Here is a 16,617-nt window from a genome sequence, read left to right on the forward strand (position 1 = left end):
TTATGCATTATCCTCCTATTTAGTTCTCTGTTTCATCTAAACATACAAAGATTCCTGTGCAAGGGGGCTACAGCTATGTCCGAGATCTGAGAATCTCCCCACGAGGCATGGAAGACTTGAAGTCTTGAATTTATGTACAATCCGAAGGTTTTTGCCACTGAGTATCTAACCCTTAGCGTGTTTTTCAATTTGACACTAGGTGGTCCTCTCCTAGGAAGGAGTTCATCATCGGGACCCTAGTAAAACACTCTTTGAGGGTGAGATATTCAGTGGTAAAGCCCTTTCGATCGTGCATAGATTCAAGACGTCTCCGTGCGTTGTGGGCGGTTCCTTCGTTAGTTTCATCATCCAATTTCCATAAAGATACACGATATACTCTGCGCTAGTCTGGTTACCGAGGTCAAAGGGAAGATCTACACACAGCAGAAAACTAGTAATCCTTGTTGGGGACTTGGCATTGCCCATGTCGAGGGTACGATTGTGGATATCCTGCGGTTGTGCAGTGAGAACGAGGAATTGGCTTCTTTTGACTTCAGAATTCCCTTCTGACTTGATGAATCTAGCGGTGTCAAGTCTATCATGGAAAAGATAGATCTGCGACCAACCGTAGGTAACAGATAATGATATCAGAAAAAAAATACTTTATGAGAACTCAGAGTTTAAATGTAACAAAATATTATTTGAACAAATAATCAATACACAAAGTTGAAAAGAATCCTCCCAAGCGCCGTTAATAATGCAGTTATTGCGCAAATGTGACACCGAAGCCTGGTCCCTGGAATGTACAGAATTGATAAGAGTATTTCGAAAAGCGCCCGGGTATCTAGCCATTGACCGAAAGAGCACCATAAGAGTACGAAAAGGAAAGGTTGTAGGGCGGGATGAAAGAGAATAAGGTTGGGAGAAGAGGTGAGGGTGTAATGAAAAGGAAGATCATGCCCGGAAATCGTACATGCGGACATGATAATCGTCACCACCAGTGATGAAGCGACTGTCACTAAGCCCGATGCAGTTGACGGCAGCGGAATGGCCTTCATAAGTGTCTTGACAGGTCGGGATGCGAGGGTCCCAAATCTTGACCATGCGGTCCATTCCGCCCGAGGCAATGCGCAGGGTATCCGCTGACAATGCCCAAATACCTTCCAGATGCCCGAAGAAAGTGCGTAGGCATCGGCCAGTGTTGGTTTCCCACAGACGGATAGTCGCGTCGACGCCACTTGTCATGATGTAGCGTGGGGGTTCCAAGCGATCCTGGTCTTGATCGAACGAGGCACCGAATGAAGAAGGGGGCGCGGAGAGAGTCCTGTGTTCCAGAATGGGCGAGAGAATATTAACGGCATCACCATTCTGGGAGGATGTGCTGATGTGATCGGTTTCGCAATCCGCCAGATGGCTCTCCAATTCAATTTCACGCGGTAGAGGAATGACTTGCTGCACGGCACCGATGTGATTGTGGAAGACCCGGATACAAGTCTTGGTGTCGAGATCCCACAGCCGTGCGGCACCGTCGTCACAAGCAGTCAGAACGGTACGGGAAGCGGTGTCAATCTTCACAGCGTTGACACCCTCCGGATGGGGCAGGACGAATGCCGACTTGTCCGCGAAGTTCCAGATCTTGACCGTTCGATCGACTGAAGCAGACGCAAGGAGAGTATCGTCAAAGTGGAGGGCGATAACCGCCTCAGAGTGTCCGGGGAGTGTCGAGACGCATTCCCCAGTACGCCAATTCCACACTTTAATGGTGCGATCCAGACTTCCCGTGATTAGTTTGGTATCGTCAAACTGTAGACAGCGCACACCGGCAGTGTGTCCACGGAGGGTTCGCAACTCTTCTCCAGTCTCCATGTCCCAAATCTTGACTGTCGCGTCGTACGAGCCGGTCATCAGGATGTTGTCTTCGAACTGCAGGCACATCACACTGTCGGTGTGTCCTCGGAAAACCTTGACGGAGCAGCGTCGGTGCTTCCAGTTCATGCCGACCACGAAGCGATCCCGATAGACATCTTTCCATGGTCGATAGCGTGTCTTGAAGTACTCGTCATCCGGCTCAGGTTTGTAGGCTGGCGAGATACAATGACGTTTGATCATGGCGCAACCTTGGTCATCCACATCGAGCTTGCGCTTTCCACTGGTAGGAAGCTCCACTACCGAGCAGGTACCATTCGGCGCACCGTCCGGGATGTTGTTAGAAGGCTGATTGCCCCAGTTGGTCGCGCGCAGCTCGATCTCGCGCTTCGCTTCCCGCAACCGTTTCCTATCCAGCAGCGGCAAGCCCCAACCACACTTGTTGCATTTCCGGCGAATGTGTTGTTCGCACATCCGATGCCACACCACGTCATCGTCAGCGAGAGCCTTCCATCGGTGGGACACTTGTGCAGCACGGCAGAGGGAGGCAGTGTCGAGGTAGCGGAGGATTTTGAAGGAGAGCTCGGGGGGAAGAGCGCTGAGGAAGTCGATTCGAATGAGTTCACGGACACTGGCGGAGATAAATGACAGTTGGGGGAAGCAGCACTGAGCCAGGATGCCTTGCAGCATCAGCTTGCGCTGCTTAGCCGGGGCGGCAGAGAAGAGCGACCAGACGTGGGCGATGCCCTGCTGATCATCTTGGGGAAGCGTTTCCAATTCCTAGATCTGTGTTAGCAACGTTCCATGATCAATGACAGCAACTCGGGGAACATACTCGCTGGAGTTGGTGCATAGACTGCTCATCCGCCTGTCGCGAGCACTTGGAGTCTGGTTGGTGGCGATAGCAGTAGCCTGCGTTGACTGTGCGCGGCACCGAGGTTGTTCCATCTTCCGATCGTAGGGGCGCATATTGTCGGGGGTGATATTTTGCGAGGAAGGGGGCGACATTCTGTTTCGCCAGTTCTGCCAGGGCGTCGCTGGCATCGCGGGGCGTTTGCTTTGCATCGGACTTTGTTCCGTCTTCTCTGTCGCGGGTGGTCGAGCCCGTCACGACCGGGGAGGACTTGGCAGTGGACTCCATATTGAAAGGACGAGGTCGGAGTATTCGTAGAGACAGTGGTTTCTTCGACAAGAGTCACGCCGGTTTGGGTATTGTAGGGCTGAAGAGGAGCTTTCGAAGGCTTGTTGTCAATCGCGGGGGAGGGAGTTTGTCGATTCGAAGAAATCAGGCGATGTCGATCTTAGGGGCAAGGTACATCCACCAAGGTGCCAGTATCGGGGCACAGTAAGTCACCGAGGGGGTCAGTCGTGGGTGACGAGGACCCTGGCGGACACCTCGAGTACCTAGATAAGGATTTGCCAGGGATTCGCAGGTGCGGTATAGATGGTCGGTTGTGAAAGTAAAAAAAGATCGAAGGGGAGCGCCGTCAGCGAGGTGAGAACTGCAGTAGTTCAAATAGTCGGTGGCCTAGTGTCAAGGGCGATTGCACAATTCCCGACGGCGTGGTTGCTGGAGATGCAACCAAGTAGATGAGTCTGATGAGAGAGTAAATGTCGACGATCACGCAAGAGGAGGCGTTGTCCAAGGCGGTGAATCCCATCACGGGATCCCATTGGCTAATGCCAAGCCCTGCAATCCCCGTGATCTGCTGCAGTCTGGGGATTAGCTAAGGTGGACCCACGTGATGGCGCCATCTCCGCGGTGAATCACCTCACAAATTGACCAGGAACGATGGAGTTGATGAAGTTAGGGATGACGAAAAATGGATATCCACAAGTCCACAAATGGCAGGAGGATGGACCCATGCTCACTAGCTCTGTAGGGACTAGCCTGTGCATGACTAAAGATAGCAGATGTCGCCATGGCCGGGGATGGTGAGACCTTTTCCGATTCATCCGGGGTTTGTTCAGACCGCTTGATAAGGAGCTGACATCTAGCATTCTAGACCCAGAATCACATCATCATGGTTGGCTTGCTTCAGCCACTCCATAAAGATAGTTTGCGAATGCAGCTTACTGTTCATGAGTCAGCTATGCAGGATACGTATCTAAGTTAACTACCTAGCCTCTAGGGCACTACAGTATGAATCTACGATAATCAAGTTGACTCCATGCCATGCTCTTGTGTATATATATTGTTACAATTAGGTACCTAAGGCTACTTGCACGCTACCTCCACTTGTGCTTTCGCACGACAGACTTTTCTATTTTTGGATATGGTGAAAATAAGTATACTGGATCCTTGATATCTAGGCTAGAGAATCAATCAGTCTTACAACTAGAATATATATGGAACATATATTCTGTTGAAATCGACGACAGCTGACTACCTCTGGCGACAGAAATGGTGCCACTTTCCACCCGCTTGACCGCCCACTGTCCAGTACCGCCCGCTATTCTGCCGGTTAGACAGTAACCTTCGTCAGTAGAAAATGTACGGAGTAGAAGGGATGAAATGCCAATTTTTGCTATATCCTGGCCATCAACGAATGAATAGTCGCTGTCTGGATCCTAGAGGTCAGTCTTAGAATTTCGAAAAGCGCGTGTGAGTGTAATAGAATACACAAAAGTACAGTATGCAGGAGTGCTAACGAGGGTTCGTGGACAATAATGTAGGGAAGTACAGAGTTCGTGTGTTGGCTTCTATACCGGCCCTCGGTCCTCTGATTCCTAAAAGCTACTAATTTATGAACTGGATGAAGAAACCAGGGATCTAATTTTGTTTACATTGACCAATGCCTTCACTACCTAGAATCTAGATTGCAAGGAAAGATGGTGGCGAGGTCGAGATATTTGGGCAAACCCAGGGGTGAAGGCTGTGGCGAGCTTTCAAAAGAGATTCCAAGATCTACCCGATGCGACAGACCTTCATAATCGTGTCCAAGGTGTCACTGTTCGACCACACCTTGCATCAACATGAAGACGGGGGAACTGTACGCCTCCGCAGCATTCGACGTCGAGTCGTTGATCCAATGCCCCAACATGATATCCCGCAGGGTAGCCTACATATGGCTGCGGAGGGCTGGCATATTAGGGACGGCCTGCGAAACAATGTCATTTGGATTCGGGACCACCATAGACCCGCTCTTGATAGGGAAGTTGTTGAAATTGTAATCGAGTTCCCGCATCTCCCTGGTACTCGGGTAGTATTGCGTCCACGTATAATCACCGAATTCAACGTAAGAGGAGTCAATGCCTTCGTCGGTTAGCTTAGCACTTCAGCCGTCAGAGTCCGTCAGTGTTAAGCGCGTGGCAGCTCCATTGGCCGTCAAGTCAAAGTACGAGTCGGAACTGTTACTGAATTCTCCGTAAGGATAGTCATTTCCGTCTGGAAAATTGCAGTCGAAATCTGGGAGCTGATTAGCATATGCTCTTTCTTGAAAAAAATTTGGAGTGGTGGCTTGTTCATACAGTTCATTCCCTCTCCAAAGGTAGCGTAGCTCCGACGAACTCTGTTCCTGGCCGTGAGTCTAGCTAGTTTTGATATCGAGAACTTGATGGACTGAGAATAGTTGTGATCCCTCGACAATTTAGCAAACGTATGGTCCAAAAATCTCGGAGGCTTGCGAGGATGGCAATAGTGTATACCTTTATCAGAGGTGCTCATGTAGATTAAGTCTGAGTTGAAATACTTGAACACTAGTTTTACCTCGGGTACAAAGATTCCATAAAAGCTCTGAAACTTTGCCGACCCTCGGGTCCCTGGGTCATTCCGTTGCCGCCGCGTTCATTGGCGACATCTTCGGCTCTTTGCAAATTTCCTATAGAATGGTTGCACCAGTAGGGGCAGAATTTGAACATGATAGCCGGTCGCAGAGGCAACGTCCGAGCAGCTTGGGCATCAAATGCATACGTGAGGCGGTCGTTGAGGAATTTTTGACTGATTCTGGAGTCTCCCTATAGAAGTCTTGCTTCCTAGTAATGTATCCGTTAGGTTTAGACTCGAATTTCTCTGCGAAATCGAAAAAGGCATTCAGACTCGTCTTGTCGGATACATCGACAAGCTGTATGCAGGCATCGCCGAGAAGTCCAAACAATCCCGTCTTCACCGCATTCTCTAACGAGGTATGCACTATAATAACACGCATCACAATAACTCCGTGTTGTAGTTTCCTGAGAGCCCTCATCCTTTCTTCAATATCGACATCGCTATCGCGGTAATTATCAAGATAATCAAGCATAAAAGAGCCCCCGCGAACCTTAGCTGCCCTCCTAGCTAAATAGTCGAGAGCGCTTCCGTCACCCTAGTATCTAGCACTATAGGCCGGTGTCCAATTTAAGTGTATAGTGTTAAGAGAGGGGTCGATCCATGTTTTGTCAACGCGGATACTGGATTTCCACGAGTCCTCCTCCGGGGTCAAACCCTTCTTGCGAAAATGTCCAGCTTCAAAAGCGACCAGGCGCGATTCACGGCATACACTGCTAATCACAGGCGCGCGTCGGTTGAGATTAGTCGTTTGATGCAGCTCGTATGGCGGCGGATCAGAACCGAAGACGCCGCAATCATCCCATGCATAGTCTATCTCAACGACTCGGTTTAGGAGGCATTCACGCCATATGGCCAGTCTCAACTCCATGGGTAGCTAGGAGAAGAAATGAAAGTCTTGGTTATTATTGTTACTATTATTTTCCATTGAGTCGAAATGGCTGTGGGAATATTTTAGAGGGTAAGTCTGAAAAACGTACCTCGGGTTGCGGCACCCTTTATTATTTAGCGTGGAAGTGTTGCCCGTTGCAACTTGCCACGCTATCGCGAGAGTCGTCAAGGTAACCCGCTAGCGGGCGGTCCACCATGTGCAGAGAAAAGGCTTGTCCCTGTGGAGTACTGGAGCTCTTCAACGAGGCTTTGAATCTTGAGCCAATAAGCGAGGACCGACATTTTGTATGTATGGATATATGTATGTATCTAGTTACTTATGTATATATATAGTTCACTGAAGAATATAGAGTCTGGAGGCTTCTATATCAAAACTAATCACACGACAAATGTCACACAACGCCCCTTCCATGAATTGAGTCGCCAACCTGGGCATTTCCTACACCCAACATTCCCCATCGCCATCCCACCGTGGCCCTGTTGAAGTGCATCAGCCAGGACCGCCTCGAAGCCCCACGTAAGGCACAGGTCCCTCTCTAAACCCTTATAATAATGTCAAAAATTGAGCTTGCAGCGTCAACACAGGTGGCCCTGTTATTCTTGTTCTTTTTGTTTTGCCCCTTCCACCAGGGCAGGGCACCTATGGTCACCACTTGTGGTGACCAATTAGGCCATTGGAGGGCGGAGAGTGACTGTTTGGCCTGGAAGTTACCTATGACCCTTATTTATGCTTGAAAGTGTATTTTTAGTTTTTGAATGATTTTTTCTTATGCTGCATCGCAATCAGCTGTTGATGGGCCGAATATCCAGGCCATATTTTTACGCAGCTACACACTCCTGTCTTCCAGAGTCACCTGACTCTTCTGGGCGTCGTCATCTCTCGATGCTAATCAACACGTGCTGATAACCACCAGTCTCCATGCCCCCGATGAGACCGACTTTCCTGGTTGCCAGCCATCGTCGACCCTTCAAATGGCGATCAAAAACCCCGCATTCCCCTATCGCCGGGGATCCAATGCCTCGGAGCAAGACTTCTTCGACATCCCCGATGAATCATGTCTGACAGTCGTCAAGCGAGAACTCCGTCGAGTCCGCACCTGGGTGGTGCTTCTGGTATTCTTCGTGTTGATTAAATGGATGCGCCGAACTCCCCCTCCCCCGCCGCCACTCCCGCATATTCATTACGATGAGGTGGATTGGTCGCGCTTCGCTTATACTCAATATGCCACGAGTGAGACATATCTGTGCAATTGTGTGATGGTATTTGAGGCCTTGCATCGGCTGGGTTCGCGCGCGGATCGACTACTGTTTTATCCGAAGGAGTGGGATTTGGTTATCGACGGTGATTCGGATCGGATCAGTCAGTTGCTGGTACTGGCCAAGGATCAATATAATGTGCAAATGGTGCCGGTCGCCATTGAAGGTATCATGGCTGAGACGGGAGGTGAAGGAGGTAAGTTAACACCTCACATTTGGGGATTGGGACGGTGTTCGCAAGTCAACTTCCAGTTAGTTGCTAACATTACATGTCTTTGGAATCAGAATTCTCCGAGGCATCTTGGGATACCAGCACCGCCAAACTCTACGCTTTCGGCGTTCTCCAATACGATCGAGTCATTCACCTCGACTCGGACATGATGCTCTTCCAGCCCATGGACGAACTCTTCTTCCTCCCCAAAACCAGCATCGCCATGCCCCGGGCATACTGGCTCTTGCCCGAGACAAGAACCCTCTCCTCCCTCGTCGCTGTCATTGAACCCTCATACCGTGAATTCACCCTCCTCAAAGAAGCAATCCAGCCCGCGATCTTCGGCCAAGTCGACCTCAATCTCACCAACGCCCGATACGACATGGAGGTCCTCAACAGTCGTTATGGGGATAGTGCGCTCGTCCTCCCTCATAGACAGTATGGTCTGATCTCGGGAGAGTTCCGCAGAAAAGATCACCACGCATACTTGGGCAATGACCACGAGGAGTGGAACCCCGAAAAGGTCATCTCGGAGGCTAAATTCGTGCACTTTTCGGATTGGCCATTGCCGAAACCTTGGGTGATGTGGACTCAAGAGCAACTGGCTACGCTGCAGCCTGCGTGCGATAATAATCCTGGGACACCGCAAGAGAGTGGCTGCAAAGACCGCGAGATTTGGAAACAGCTTTATGATGAGTTCCGGCGCAAGCGCAAGGTGTGTTATACGTGACGTGGATAATGTTGGAGCTGAAAGACTGACTTTGACTTCAGGATATTTGTAAACTGTTGAGCTTCCCAGCTCCAATTTGATGTTGCAGATTTCTTTCTCCCGTGGGATGGTATTGTGGATTCCCACAATTTGTACAGTATTAGCATGAAGGAACGTATAGAGAGAGCAGGCGTCCAGGCGTTTTGGAGACCAGGTTGTCTCCCTGGTGAGATGCATATTCATAGAACTGTATAGTCGTTACAAGATCACTCACGCCAATCATTCCTTGAGTACTTAAATCAAATGGTATCATAAAGGGCCATGTCTTAACCATCACAATCGTCGATCCCACCTCGCCTTCGAAAGCGAAGAATGTATCCTCCCAACAGCTCTTACCAACACCGACGAATCCAACTCCGTCTCAACAATAATCGCAACCGACAGAACCAACGTAACCAGAAATATCTATACAACAGTCAACCATCTTCAAATCCCCTTCATCCAAACCAAATCTAGTCATCTCTCATACTTACTGCACAAATTAAAATCCCCACAGCATTCAACTCCCACCCCCCAGCATGAACCTTCCCCAGCGAAATCGCACCCTGCTGCCTCCAGAATCGATACGCGCCGATTAACGCGACTAGAATCGCGACACAGTGACATGTCACTGCGAGTGGTTTCCCCGCGACGTAGAATTTGAGGCGGTCGCCGGGTTGTTGGAGGCGGAAGAGTTGGGCGATTAGGACGCCTTGCATGGCGATTACGACTGAGGTGCGGATGTAGGCGAGGAGGGTTCTTTCGAGAGCTATTGAGAGATAGTTAGTATTTGGTTTGTTGGGTGGTTTATACTGTATCTCTCATGTCGAAGATATTGAGAACAGGGCGAGTAAACGCACCAAAATGATCCCGATTGCTCCGTTGCGGCACCGTCAAAGTAACATGTTGAGTCCAAAACTGAGCAATCCGATTCGATTTCCATGTACCTTCTTTGCCTTTGCCTTTACCTTTGCATGCATCTGATGCGCGTCGCACGGTCGTCGACTGAGTAGATCGTCTCCTGGTAGTGACGCGGTAGTCCTCCCCGGACGAGGCAGATGGTGACGAGTACCCCAGTTGCTCCTCATCTTCACGGGTTTGCAGTTCCCGCAGTTCGAGGGATTCCCGTCGCTCGCCGGGCTGTGCGCGTGGAGTTGATACTGATCCTCTGGTATCTATCATGCTTGCGCTGGCTGGTGATGCAAAATCCCGGTGGGATCGAGGTGATGTGGTCATGGTTGTGGTTATCGTGGATGATCTCTGAGAGAACAGAGCAATGCGCTCGGGGATTGGATTGGCGGGGTGACGGTTGTGTAGTGGTGGTGGTCAAAGCAGGGATTTGGGCTAGTGGCCGCTCTGGAGCCGGTTATCGCTGGTGGTCATTAAAGACGAGGATTGGTGGTTGTTGGTCGTTGCGACGTGGGAGGTTGGGAGATTTATGTTGTATGGTGAGCTGCACATGGCCATGAGGAAGGTTGAGTGGATGTCAAATATGTGTGTAGTCTATGAAGATTGAGGGATGATGTCAAGAATCACGAGTTTCAAAGCCCCGAGGGTTCAATTAAGCTTAAATTTCACCTAGCGATTAGCAATGAGATGTAAAGTAGGGACACAGTTTATTGCACAAGTACATAAAACAAGAAATGTTCTTGATGTACATACAGTATGTCTGATACATCCAAGTGGTACTGTCGGCAATCGACCCCCCATATAATGCCCCCATTTGATGCCCCCACTTGGCCGAATGGCATCATTTCACGATCGGATGGTGGAAGATATCACCACTCGCAACGATTGTTATTCTCCACTTCGAAACAGCCGTGCTGCCAGGTACGGTCACCGGTCGCTTCGAGGTTCAAATCTAGCAGACGGTTCACGTTTCCGCTGAATGATCTCTGCCTGGGAAACCAACAAAAAAGAGTCTATCGACTGTAGCTAGCTTAGCTCCGTATCCTTTTCGCAAAGTTCGGTTGTACTTGAGAACTGTCGCTATTCAGCATATTCAGCATATTCCAAGTCCAGACCGAAGCGCAATTTGATCGCAAGTCTAATATAGAACTCGTAGATGTAAACGTAACTCTGTATTATATAGAAACTCTATCGGCATTATATCGCTGAATCTGGACTATGCAAAATGCGCCCCGTTTTGGTACTCTCCACCCCAAACCACCTACCTCGCAGTCTATCAAGATCTCCATGTAAATAGCAATCAGCGACGAGAGCGATCAGAGGCAGAGTCTGTCGTCAAATAACAGCCTCCCTCTACATCTCCTACTGTCCTACTCTCCCCTCTATTTCGGAACAGCAGCCTTCCAGAAGAGCCAGCCAATCGCCGCCACAAACTTGATACCAGCCGCCATCCACAAGGCGGATTGCATGCCACCACTGCTGCGACTCAACCAGCCTCCGACAATAGCGCCAATCAACAAGAACACGACACCACCAATGCGACGATTGCGCTTGACGTTCGTCGTGGGCTTATCCGTAATCTTGGGATCGGACGCAATATCGAAATAAACGCTGGTCAAAACCACGGTCGGGATCTCATTATACCCCAGCGAGCGACTGCAGGTCATTCCGCCCGCGGATTGGAATGCCAGGAGACCGATTGGGATCAGCTCCAGGAAGAGGGGTCCTCCATCGAGGGACTGGTCGGCCGAGGTGTGGGGGATGAGATCGGCTTGGATCAGGGCCACGGCGATGATGATGAGGATGGTTTGGGTGAGGAAGGAGACGAAGAGGGTGCCGCGGCGGAGGGCGCCTACGCGGCGCATGACGACAGAGAAGATCATGGCGCCGGTGAAGAAGGAGACGATGGAGACGAGGGATTTGAGCCAGCCCCATGGTTTGCTGGCGGGTTGGTTGGAGGCGCCGAGGCCGAGGAAGATGGTGTTTCCTGTGAGATAGACTGAGATTAGGATTTATGTCTTTCTCTTGAGGGTTTGGAATTGAGTCATACCGGTTTGCATGCCCAAGAAGCAGGACCAGGCATTGTATGCGCTGCTATCGCAGAGACCCGTCAAGAAGCATAGCAACAGACACACCAAGTCTGCATTGGTCGGGTCCAGGGTTTGGTTCCATCGTCGCGTGAGGGTGGACTCCTTGTTCGACTGTGGTGATGGACTGGCCTCGAGATCGGGCGCGGCCGGGGATGATTGACTGGGTTTCTCCATTGGCCGCGGATCTGTTCCGACCGAGGGAGTTTGGAGGTGAGGGGGAGGAGAAGGACGTCAACACAACAGAGAGAGGGATGGAGGGGAGGTGAATAGAAAGTGCGACAGAGGAGTGATGGCGGAGAGAAAGAGAGACGATGAGGTGATTATAAGAAAAGTCTGGGCAAACTAACCTCAGAGGTGCCGTTAATCCGTTTTGGAGTCTATTGGAGTTGAAATCGGTCAAGTCGGCGGGCGCGGCCGACCTCCGAAGAAGGCGAAAGTGTTTTTTTTTTTTTTTTTTTTTTTTTTCCTTTGCCGATCCTTAAACGAGTAAAGCCTTACTTACTGTAGGAGGTAACTACATACCCGAATAGTTACGTAGTAGGATAGAACATAAGTACAGTGAGGGCCCACTACACTGGGGCCCATAGGTCCATTGGTCCATAGGGCTGAATTGTCCACGGCAAAATGCAGGACAATTGATTGGCTGCCTGATGGATGAAAACGACTGGTAAATTAGCAGTTTTTTAGTGACAGTAATCACAGTGGTCACAGGTAAGAATGCACGGAGGAGTCATAGTCTCGGTATACTACGAGGACAGTGGTGAGCCTATAGACAGCTAAAAGGCAGGAAATCGAATATAGAGCACCAGTCAATATTGAAAAACATGATAGGATACATCAGAAAAAAAAACAAAAAACTCGATATGGAAGTACAATGTGGCCCTGTCTGCTATGTTATCACGAAAAGGACTCGATCCACACTCAACCACTATGTACTAAGACAGTATAGACGGATATCCCTTTAACCTTTAGTTTCTTCCGATTGTCACGCTTTAGTATCCCCCCTAAGAAGGTCGAGATCGACTGATTGGAAACATTTACTCCTCGATCTCTTTCTACCCGTATACTCCTCCCCACCAACTATATACATCTACTTCCTCAAAAATGTCAACGCCGCAAGACACAAAGCATCCACCCCCACTTGCATCGTCGGTTGAATCACCGGCGCAAATCGCGCCGAGTGATTCCCAGCAATCTCCTCACTAGGATTCTCTTCTCCATGCACCCGGTCCCACAGTTCAGGGTCAACTCCACCAAAGAGCCAAAAACAGCATGGAAGATCTTCACATCGGCCTAGATTCGAGAAATCCTCACTCACATTCGTGCGAGGAGTATCGTTATCGAAGTCTTTGAAGTGCTGTTCAAATGACGCGGCTAGTTCATTCGCGACCTGGTGGTCATTATCTGTTGGTGGGAAACGCCGTGTTGGTGTGAAGATGGGCGGTTTGGGGGACCCGCTGGCGAGACATTCAGCCTCGACGATGCGCTGAATCGCAAACAAGATCTTCTGTCGCGTCTCTAGCTTCACTGTTCGAAAGTCGAGTCCGATCTCTGCCCGATCTGCAATGATATTCTCGGCCTGTCCGACTTGGAGACTTCCCACCGTGACCACAGCCAGATCACTAGGATCAACCTCTCGACTCACGATGCTCTGCAGTCGCACGACGATATGCGCCGCAAGTAAAGCCGGATCAACCGTCTGATGAGGCAATGAGCCATGCCCACCACGACCGAACACGGTGATTTTCATACTATCCGCTGCGGCCATGATCGTACCCGGTCGGGAACCAATGCTACCAGCACGCATGCGCATAACATGCTGACCGAAGACATAATCCGGCACGGGGATTTTCGAATACAACCCGTCATCAACCATAGCCTGGGCACCGCCGCCTCGTTCCTCGTTCGGTTGGAAGAGCACGATCAGCGTTCCGCTCCAGACATCTCGCATCTTGGCGAGAGTTTCGGCCGCCGCGAGCAGACAGGTCATATGCATGTCATGTCCACAGGCATGCATCACGGGCTTTTCGATCCCCTCGGCATCACGCATGGTGACTGTGCTTGCATAGGGGACTCCGGTGAGTTCTTGAACGGGCAGTGCGTCCATGTCCGCTCGGAGGAGGATGGTTTTTCCCGGGCCGTTGTGGAGGACTCCTGCGAGGCCGTAGCCGCCGATGTGGGTGTGGGTTTCATAGGCGTTGAGCTGGGCTAGATGGGTGGCTACTCTTTCAGAGGTGGATTTCTCTTGCAGGGAGAGTTCGGGGTGGGCGTGGAAATATTTGTAGAGAGCCTCGTATGGGGTCAGATCGAGGGACCCTTCTTTCAGGATCTCGGATAAGCTTCTTTGAGCCATTTTGTTGAACTTGTGGTAGTAGTGAATACAATAGAAATCAAATTAGGCAGAAAGATATAGTAAAATGTTCACCCTCTCCTCCAGCGAGCCTCGCGAGTCAGACAGTCAGCAAAAGCACAATAAAGGTAACCTTCCCCGCGACGATGTGGAGGTGTGAGGAGATGCCAAGTTACGGAAGAGGAATGTGATAGGCCTTGCGATCTGAGAAGTCTCCACTAGACGATTCACTGCATATTTTGATTTAGAAAATTTCGTTTAAAAGATAATGTCATGAATGTTCATCAGACGAGGCTGAAAAGAAGAGAATGAGCAAATTCAATCCTGCGGCTCTACGTCGAGTTGTATTCGAAATTTAGGGCAATACTCGTGTAACTCCCGACATATTACAAGCTTCCATTGAAGTCACATTCTCACAGCACATGTCAGATAAAATTATTCTCATCATGTGTAGCGTGTTCCACAGCATAAGAAGTGTTTTCCAACACCAAGCCACCTGCAAACTTGTGCAAAATCATCCAATATCGTACAAGCCAAAGCAACCATTCTGTGCCTTCATTGAAGTCCTAAATCTCCTGATAAACTTTAAACCCCCCAAACTCCCAAAATGCCTCCTCAAATCTGCCCGGATTATTCGCCACAAAATCCGAACAGGTACCAGGACAATTATACATCTGAGTATAATACTGCGGTTGCGCTCCCAGTTCCCCACACAGATCGATATTTGCAACGATGCTCTGGTTTCGGAAGTGTGAGGGGATGTCGCAGTTCGTACTGGGGTAGTCGGCGAGTGCTGTGCCCCAGATTGACGGGTTGGGGGTGAGGGTCGGATTGGTGATGTCGGATGGAATGGAGGTGCGGGGGAAGAACCAGGTGCGGATTCCTTCCTTGCGGAGTTCGAGAGTGTAGACCTATCTTTGTTAGTTGGTCATGTCTTTCATGTCATAGGTATGGGAAATCCGATTTGTGTACTTACTCCACCACCATTCTGATTAAATTCCTGTCCGTACGTAGACGGATCACCCAGCACACCACAGCCAGAGTTCCCATCGGTGCTATTATCACACCACTTCTTCACAGGTGATCCCAACTCTTTACGCTTGACGTTCATGTTGCACCCCCTGGTCGTATGCAGGGTGATTTCATTACCGTTCGAACCCTCATTATTAGACTCGAGGACGTCAATTTCTCCATTATTCGGCCAGTTGTATCCATCTGTTAACCACAGGGCTGGCCATGTTCCACATCCGTAGGGCGTGTGGATAATATCAAACACAAATAGACCCGTGTCATAGGTAGCTTTGGACTCGATGCGCACCGAATTACGACCACCGATTGCACGGGGAGTGAAGGAGTCCACGCGCAGTATGGCAGAGGTATCGCTGGCATAGGTCAGATTGAGATCTTGAGCTGCACTCCGGTTGACATAGACCACGAATCCGTCTGTCGGATCTTCGTCGGAGAAGTAGTTGAATTTATCGAAGAAGGATCTTCCCTGGTAGGCATCTACCAGTCGATAGTTTAAGGGTGTGTAGTTTGGATATCGATTTGCTTTGACGCCTATCACGGCACCGACGACCGTGACGAGAATCACCGCTGCTGATATCACCGCCGCGATGAGGATTTGTTGGCCTCGGGACCAGCCTTGGGGGTGATACCATGGGAATACATGGGGTGACCGCTCTGGAGACTTGGCTGCACCTGTCACCGTTGGTACGATAGGTGACTTGGGGATATCCGTAAGATTGAGCTCGGGGACTTGCGAAGTGGCTCCGCTGTAGCGGTTGCCATATTCTGGGGGGAGACGCAGGTCGTCCATTTTGTGTATGGAGAGAGTGAAATGCGCTAGATGCGTTTAGTTTATTCAGTTGCGTTGGTGGAATTTGATTTTGGAAGAAAGAGTCAAACCGTGGGAGACGAAAGTGATATTAATCTCAATCTTATTGTGATGTTATGATATCATTCTTGTCTCTCTGGTATGCTGGGATGCGCGCCCGAAAAGGTCAAGTGCTGATCTTTTAGGGAAGACCCGTTTGCGACGCTCCGATGCAGAATTGGGAGGCGGGGAACATGATAATTTTGAACGCTTGACGGAGAGGTATAAAACATCGCACCTATATATTGTATGCCACGGCATGGTTGTCAACTATGAGTATGCGGTGTCAGGTATGGCTTGTTTCATACCACGGATCTAGATAGACATCCCCATCTATCTCGAGTATCTGATAAACAACCCATATGAGACCACGATCTTTGTAAAACAATCTGATTTAATTCACTGCTTGTAATATGGACTTGAATCGGGGTGTAACTCTACGCTCAAGGCACTCAGACAACCCGCCCTGAGCGGTTCTAGGTCGCAGCATTTCCATTCTACCTATATGATATTACAGCTCATGAATGATATCATGTCCCAGGAGAATATAGCAACATGTGATGATTCTGCCCCGCAAAACTAATCACAGCCCCTGCTCATTAGTAGTGTGATAGGAGCAAATCTGGCCGGAATCGGCAAGGAATGTTGATGACCCACACGTGGAAGACTCTCAC

At 49.8% G+C, this 16,617-nt stretch overlaps 7 protein-coding genes across 7 annotated transcripts; 1 reads left to right on the top strand and 6 right to left on the bottom strand.

The window, feature by feature from the left end:
* Positions 1-933: 933 nt before the first annotated feature.
* N7473_006523 (F-box/WD repeat-containing protein) lies at positions 934-2,986 on the bottom strand (the record flags this gene model as incomplete). Its single annotated transcript, XM_057152463.1, has 2 exons — positions 934-2,625; positions 2,681-2,986. The coding sequence occupies 2 exons, from the start codon at positions 2,984-2,986 to the stop codon at positions 934-936; spliced, it is 1,998 nt and encodes a 665-aa protein (XP_057010268.1).
* Positions 2,987-5,666: 2,680 nt separating this feature from the next.
* On the bottom strand, positions 5,667-6,482 carry N7473_006524 (uncharacterized protein; the record flags this gene model as incomplete). The annotated part of the gene is made up of 2 exons (XM_057152464.1): positions 5,667-6,149; positions 6,228-6,482. The coding sequence occupies 2 exons, from the start codon at positions 6,480-6,482 to the stop codon at positions 5,667-5,669; spliced, it is 738 nt and encodes a 245-aa protein (XP_057010269.1).
* A 992-nt stretch (positions 6,483-7,474) lies between these two features.
* N7473_006525 (Glucose N-acetyltransferase 1) lies at positions 7,475-8,780 on the top strand (the record flags this gene model as incomplete). Its single annotated transcript, XM_057152465.1, has 3 exons — positions 7,475-7,955; positions 8,045-8,685; positions 8,742-8,780. The coding sequence occupies 3 exons, from the start codon at positions 7,475-7,477 to the stop codon at positions 8,778-8,780; spliced, it is 1,161 nt and encodes a 386-aa protein (XP_057010270.1).
* Positions 8,781-9,075: 295 nt separating this feature from the next.
* On the bottom strand, positions 9,076-9,978 carry N7473_006526 (DUF202 domain-containing protein; the record flags this gene model as incomplete). Its single annotated transcript, XM_057152466.1, has 3 exons — positions 9,076-9,144; positions 9,213-9,487; positions 9,579-9,978. Coding segments are annotated over 3 exons (744 nt in total), but the record flags the coding sequence as incomplete, so codon positions are not given.
* Positions 9,979-11,009: 1,031 nt separating this feature from the next.
* On the bottom strand, positions 11,010-11,891 carry N7473_006527 (YoaK family protein; the record flags this gene model as incomplete). Its single annotated transcript, XM_057152467.1, has 2 exons — positions 11,010-11,614; positions 11,678-11,891. 2 exons carry the CDS (start codon positions 11,889-11,891, stop codon positions 11,010-11,012), a joined length of 819 nt encoding a protein of 272 aa, XP_057010272.1.
* A 916-nt stretch (positions 11,892-12,807) lies between these two features.
* Positions 12,808-14,070, bottom strand: N7473_006528 (M20 family metallopeptidase; the record flags this gene model as incomplete). The annotated part of the gene is made up of 1 exon (XM_057152468.1): positions 12,808-14,070. The coding sequence occupies one exon, from the start codon at positions 14,068-14,070 to the stop codon at positions 12,808-12,810; it is 1,263 nt and encodes a 420-aa protein (XP_057010273.1).
* Positions 14,071-14,633: 563 nt separating this feature from the next.
* Positions 14,634-15,886, bottom strand: N7473_006529 (glycoside hydrolase family 16 protein; the record flags this gene model as incomplete). Its single annotated transcript, XM_057152469.1, has 2 exons — positions 14,634-14,978; positions 15,044-15,886. The coding sequence occupies 2 exons, from the start codon at positions 15,884-15,886 to the stop codon at positions 14,634-14,636; spliced, it is 1,188 nt and encodes a 395-aa protein (XP_057010274.1).
* Positions 15,887-16,617: the final 731 nt, after the last annotated feature.

This window comes from Penicillium subrubescens, assembly GCF_028828155.1.
Source record: "Penicillium subrubescens strain IBT 31985 chromosome Unknown utg000004l_segment0_segment0, whole genome shotgun sequence".
NCBI lineage: Eukaryota > Fungi > Ascomycota > Eurotiomycetes > Eurotiales > Aspergillaceae > Penicillium > Penicillium subrubescens.